Here is a 6861-nt window from a genome sequence, read left to right as displayed (position 1 = left end):
TTATTACCACCCAATGTTTTTTTAACAATAATTATCTAATTTTGTTACATTTGAGGAACTGTTTTTCCTGATTATTTTAATATTGTTATACATATTATTTTATATATTATATAAATACCCTTGTAATGTTCTGCACTGATAACAATTGATAACCTTCCAAACATCTACAATATTTCTATATTCTTTACTTCACTTTCCATCCATACTATTCTTTTCTGTTAGAGGAAGATAATTCACCAAAGGAATATTTAATAATTGTTTATATATAATAATTTAGTATTAGAAAGATTCAGTTGAAATATTGTTTTTTATTTTCTACTTTACAATAATCATCATTGTTGATACAGTTTTATGGGAAACTTTAATGTTACTTGGTATCCATATTTTTTGTTTTAAGAACATGTTTTTTAGTCAGTGTTAACTACAAATGCTTCTGCTTGTCCTAATTTTGCTTATCCTTTGAGCAACTTTTTTAATGGCTTCTTTGACCTCCTGGTTCCGTAGGGTATATATAATGGGATTCAGAAGAGGAGTCACTATTGAAGGAATAACAGAGAGTATTTTATTTATGGGTAAGAAGTCACCTGCTCTTGGCCGGACAAACATGAAGATTGTGGTCCCATAAAAAAGCAGAACAACAATTAGGTGAGATGCACATGTAGAAAAAGCCTTGTGTATTCCCATCGAGGAGGAAAATTTAAATGTGGTTCTTATAATACAAATATAAGATATAATAATAATCAGAAAACAGCCCAATATAATTGCACAAGCTTCAGCAAAAAACTGCTTTTCGATGCCCGTTGTGTCAGAGCAGGACAACTTAATCAGTGGTGCAAAGTCACAGTAATAGTGATCAATCTCAATAGCACAAAATGTAAGCATGGATATCTGTACAGCAGGGATAGTAATTATAATAAAACCAAACACCCAGGCCCATAACAGCAGTTTAAGGCATGCTTCAGGGCTCATGATGAGTAAATATCTAAGTGGGTTACAGATAGCCAGATAGCGATCATAGGCCATAATAGCTAGGAAAAAATACTCTATAGCACCAAATGAAAAGTGTAGATAAAACTGAATAATGCAACCAACAGTAGAAATAGATATATCCTTTGTCAGTAGAGCCCAGAGTAGTCTGGGAACAGTGGCTGAAGGATACCAGATCTCTAGGAACGAAAATCCACCAATGAAGAAGTACATGGGCTTGTGAAGATTCCTATCACTTTTAATGAGGATAATAATGAAAACATTTGTTGCAATGGTTATGATATAAACAGTAAATATAAGAAGAAAAATGTAAAAGCCGGACTTATCTAAGGCAGAAAATCCCAAAAGAAGAAATTCTGTAGGAGCTGTAGCATTCTTCTGCATCATTGTTACGATGTCAGTTTTACGTAAATCAAGTAAATGATAATTTCTTTAACCAAATAATTATTACTAGATTAGTAAGTGATAATCTTCTCGTTATTACGCTATCCATTTTTACCTCCTATTTATGATGTTTGAAAGTGATTTTATTGATCTTCCCCAAACCACTATGATTACCAGTTCAGCAAGATAAGATGTATTTAATATACTTAAAATACAACACAATTGTATCCTGTTATGCAGTATATGTTCTTGCAATGTCCATATACTGAATGTGATACACTTAAATAAACCTCCTCTGCAACAAGGTCTCTTTATAAAAAGCAATGAAAATATTACTAGCAAATAAATAAACTCTATATTTATCATATTTTTATCCAAAGGACATTCTACTAAAATTAGTAGTGACATAGAATTCTGATGTGTTCAACATATTACATACAACAGAGAGCCACAGGCTTAGATAATGTATTATGTGTTGTCAGTGTTTTCTTATTACATATATTACTCTTTGTGACATACTTTTAGTACTTTATATAAACATATGCCTAATATTTATGTAATGCTTACTATATAGAAATAATCTAAGAATGTGAAAGTGTTTAGGAGAATACTTTTGGATATAATATAATAATAACAATTATTATAATAATAATAATATGACACATCAGGAGCTGACCACAAAATCTTATTTTGCCCTGAGATGCCCTAATACAGACAGAAAAGAATGAAAACGTGTATCATGGTGTACTAGCCATATAGGTAGTAAACTAATGCGAGTGATGGGCTGGAATGTAAATTACAGCGTCCAGATGTTTATCCTCACAAATAGAGTTGGCTTAATCTCTTAATAAAAGATAAGGTTTACAGGTATGCACATGATAATTAAGGCAATTGCCGTGGTTTCATAGAGAACACAAAATGTGATTTTGTGTCTGTGGTCTCCAATAATAATTTCTGTATATTCATGTCAGAGTTATCGTAATAACAGGTTCCTGTATAAGATGACAATATATTGACATGGTTTGAGCAGGCTGTCCTCGGTGAAGGAGTGTTCTGTACCTGGAATCTGTCTCAAAATATATATGCTTAGGTATAAATTGTTGCTTAGTTAGTTTGTCCTGAGAGGAAACAAATGAGGCTGGTTAATATATATATATATGCTTAGGTATAAATTGTTGCTTAGTTAGTTTGTCCTGAGAGGAAACAAATGAGGCTGGTTAATTTACTATAGTCTATCAATAGCATGGGAATCAAAGAAATTCCCAAATAACAGCAACATTTTATAACAAGTCGTTTAATTATATAAAATCATTTGCAATGCAATAAAGTAACACACTTTTGATGAACTTTATTGGCAAGGCACTAACTATTGTATACACTGAAAAGACCATTGATGAAAGTAGAATGATTCAAAGAAGCTGCATAACTGTTATTAATCTTTTGTATGGATCCGGTATGATATACCGGCAGACGGGATGCCGGCTGTCAGTATACCGACAGCAGCATCCCGTGTGCCAATATCCCGACTGCAAGGCAGTGTGTCCCCTTCAGGGACTTTGCTGCCTTGCTTCGGGCCCGGTGGCATCCCGCGCTCTACACAGGTTCTATTCCCACTCAGTTGGTGGCGTGGACCAACCAAGCAAGTGGGAATACCGGGCAGGTGTCAGGCTGGCTTCTGTCTGTAAAATGCCGGCTGTCGGGATTCTGGCTTCTGTCTCTTGAACTCAGGCATTTTAACTGCATCCCCTTTGTATAATGATATTTGCACCATTTAAGATCACAAAGAAATTGTTGGTTATGAAGTGCGCTCTTGCGTCATCTCCACAATGTCCTTTACTGAGGCATTAGATCCTTTACCAAGATAGCTACTGATGTGCTACTTGCATGTTTGGCGCCAATAGTGAAGTGGACAGAATGGAGAGATAATACCAGGAATTGTGGAGAGGGCGGGGCAACTATGACATTTTGTATTATTTTAGCCCTTCCTAATCCACATTGACCCATGATTTGTGGCATGTTGCCATAATGAGGGTGAGACTTAATGACATGTATAGCGTGGCCTTGCCCCTGGAATGGTCTTTTTGCGTCTCCTCGTCTGGAGAAGACCTGAGAGGAAAAATATGAAGTAGGCAAGTATGAACTTAGATGGTAAGGTATGAGGAATGGTTAAGTATTTTATAAGGTGGTAAGGTTTTGGACATGCAGAGAGATCCTGGATTCCAGATAGAGATGAGCGGGTTCGGTTCGTCAAGATCCAAACCCCCCCGAACTTCACGTGTTTTACACAGGTCCGAGGAAGCCTCGGATCTTCCCGCCTTGCTCGGTTAACCCAAACGAGGCTGAATGTCATCATCCCGCTGTCGGTTTCTCGCGAGATTCGTATTCCATATAAAGAACCGCGCGTCTACGCCATTTTCACTCGTGCACTGTAGATTGAGCGGAGAGGACGTGGCTACGTTCTCTGCCTGAAAAGCTCAATATCTGTGCTCAGTGTGCTGCATTGTGGTGACCACCAGTATATTATAGTAGTACAGTACAGTAGGCCATTACTGTATCTTGCAGCTCCGTGTCAGACTTAGTTCTAGTATCCTGATCAGTGCTCAATATCTGCTGCATTGTTGTGACCAGTATATAGTAGTACAGTGCTGCATTGTGGTGACCATAAGTATATAGTAGTACAGTACAGTAGGCCATTGCTGTATCTTGCAGCTCTGTGTCACTTCTAGTATCCATATATGTGCTACATTGTTGTGACCAGTATATAGTAGTACAGTGCAGCATTGTGGTGACCACCAGTATACAGAAGTACAGTACAGTAGGCCATTGCTATTGATATATTACTGGCATATAATTCCATACATTAAAAAATGGAGAACAAAAATGTGGAGGGTAAAATAGGGAAAGATCAAGATCCACTTCCACCTAGTGCTGAAGCTGCTGCCACTAGTCATGGCAGAGATGATTCAATGCCATCAACGTCGTCTGCCAAAGCCGATACCCAATGTCATAGTAGAGAGCGTGTAAAATCCAAAAAACAAAAGTTCAGTAAAATGACCCAAAAATCTAAATTAAAAGCATCTGAGGAGAACCGTAAACTTTCCAATATGCCATTTACAAAACGGAGTGGCAAGGAACGGCTGAGGCCCTGGCCTATGTTCATGGCTAGTGGTTCATCTTCACATGAGGATGGAAGCACTCATCCTCCTGCTAGAAAAATGAAAAGAGTTAAGCTGCCAAAAGCACAGCAAAGAACTGTGCGTTCTTCTAAATCACAAATCCCCAAGGAGAGTCCAATTGTGTCGGTTGCGATGCCTGACCTTCCCAACACTGGACATGAAGAGGTGGCTCCTTCCACCATTTGCACGCCCCCTGCAAGTGCTGGAAGGAGCACCCACAGTCCAGTTACTGATATTCAAATTGAAGATGTCACTGTTGAAGTACACCAGGATGAGGATATGGGTGTTGCTGGCGCTGAGGAGGAATATGACAAGGAGGAACCTGATGGAGAGGTGGTTTGTTTAAGTCAGGCACCCGGGGATACACCTGTTGTCCGTGGGATGAATAAGGCCATTGACATGCCTGGTGAAAATACAAAAAAAATCACCTCTTCGGTGTGGAATTATTTCAACAGAAATGCGGACAACTGGTGTCAAGCCGTGTGTTGCCTTTGTCAAGCTGTAATATGTAGGGGTAAGGACATTACCCACCTAGGAACATCCTCCCTTATATGTCACCTGGAGCGCATTCATCAGAAGTCCTTGACAAGTTCAAAAACTTTGGGTGACAGCGGAAGCAGTCCACTGACAACTAAATCCCTTCTTCCTCTTGTACCCAAGCTCCTGCAAACCACACCACCAACTCCCTCAGTGTCAATTTCCTCCTTAGACAGGAACTCCAATAGTCCTGAAGGCCATGTCACTGGCAAGTCTGATGAGTCCTCTCCTGACTGGGATACCTCCGATGGATCCTTGAGTGTAACAACTACTGCTGCTGGCGTTGCTGGCAGTCGATCGTCATCCCAGAGGGGAAGTCAGAAGACCACTTGTACTACTTCCAGTAAGCAATTGACTGTCCAACAGTCCTTTGTGAGGAAGATGAAATATCACAGCAGTCATCCTGTTGCAAAGCGGATAACTCAGGCCTTGGCAGCTGTGTTGGTGTTAGACATGCGTCCGGTATCCGGCGTTAGTTCACAGGAACTTAGAGAATTTCTTGAGGTAGTGTGTCCCCGGTACCAAATACCATCTAGGTTCCACGTCTCTAGGCAGGCGATACCGAGAATGTACACAGACGTCAGAAAAAAAGTCACCAGTGTCCTACAAAATGCAATTGTACCCAATGTCCACTTGTGGAGCAGGGCAGACTAAGGACTATATGACTGTGACAGCCCACTGGGTAGATATATTGCCTCCAGCAGCAACAACAGCAGCGGCGGCACCAGTAGCAGCATCTCACAAACGCCAACTCGTTCCTAGGCAGGCTACGCTTTGTATCACCGCTTTCCATAAGAGGCACACAGCTGACAACCTCTTACGGAAACTGAGGAACATCATCGCAGATTGGCTTACCCCAATTGGACTCTCCTGGGTATTTGTGACATCGGACAACGCCACCAATATTGTGCGTGCATTACATATGGGCAAATTCCAGCACGTCCCATGTTTTGCACATACAATGAATTTGGTGGTGCAGAATTTTTTTAAAAACGACAGGGGCGTGCAAGAGATACTGTCGGTGAGCCGAAGAATTGCGGGCCACTTTCGGCATTCAGCGTGCCGAAGACTGGAGCACCAGCAAACACTCCTGAACCTGCCCTTCCGTCAGCTGAAGCAAGAGATGGTAACGAGGTGGAATTTAACCCTCTATATGCTTCAGTGGATGGAAGAGCAGCAAAAGGCCATTCAAGCCTATACATCTGCCTACGATATAGGCAAAGGAGGGGGAATGCACCTGACTTAAGCGCAGTGGAGAATGAACTTGCCACACGTGAAGTCAGTTCAGACACTGCCAGCCTGAGTCAGGTCATTCCCCTCATCAGGCTTTTGCAGAAGCAGCTGGAGAGATTGAAGGAGGAGCTAAAACGGAGCGATTCCGCTAGGCATGTGGGACTTGTGGATGGAGCCCTTCATTCGCTTAACCAGGATTCACGGGTGGTCAATCTGTTGAAATCAGAGCACTACATTTTGGCCACCGTGCTCGATCCTAGGTTTAAAGCCTACGTTGTATCTCTCTTTCCGGCAGACACAAGTCTGCAGATGTTCAAAGACCTGCTGGTGAGACACTTGTCAAGTCAAGCGGAACGTGACCCGCCAACAGCTCCTCCTTCATTTTCTACTGCCACTGGAGCTGCCAGGAAAAGGATCAGATTTGCAAAACCACCCGCTGACGGTGATGCAGGGCAGTCAGGAGCGAAAACTGACATCTGGTCCGGACTGAAGGACCTGCCAACGATTACTGATATGTCGTCTACTGTCTCTGCATATGCTTCTG

General features: G+C 41.1%; 1 protein-coding gene across 1 annotated transcript; it reads right to left on the bottom strand.

Annotated features, from left to right (window-relative positions):
* Positions 1–417: 417 nt before the first annotated feature.
* On the bottom strand, positions 418–1374 carry LOC134949849 (olfactory receptor 6F1-like). The gene has a single exon (XM_063938556.1). It carries the CDS (start codon positions 1372–1374, stop codon positions 418–420), a length of 957 nt encoding a protein of 318 aa, XP_063794626.1.
* Between the last annotated feature and the right edge of the window lie 5487 nt (positions 1375–6861).

This window comes from Pseudophryne corroboree, chromosome 8 (genome assembly GCF_028390025.1).
Source record: "Pseudophryne corroboree isolate aPseCor3 chromosome 8, aPseCor3.hap2, whole genome shotgun sequence".
Lineage (NCBI taxonomy): Eukaryota > Metazoa > Chordata > Amphibia > Anura > Myobatrachidae > Pseudophryne > Pseudophryne corroboree.
Note: the sequence above shows the minus strand (reverse complement) of the source record. Positions and strands in the feature narration are given on the sequence as shown.

Excerpts from the sequence above, each read along its gene's own strand:
- LOC134949849 (XM_063938556.1), bottom strand. The coding sequence starts at position 1,374 with ATGATGCAGAAGAATGCTACAGCTCCTACAGAATTTCTTCTTTTGGGA.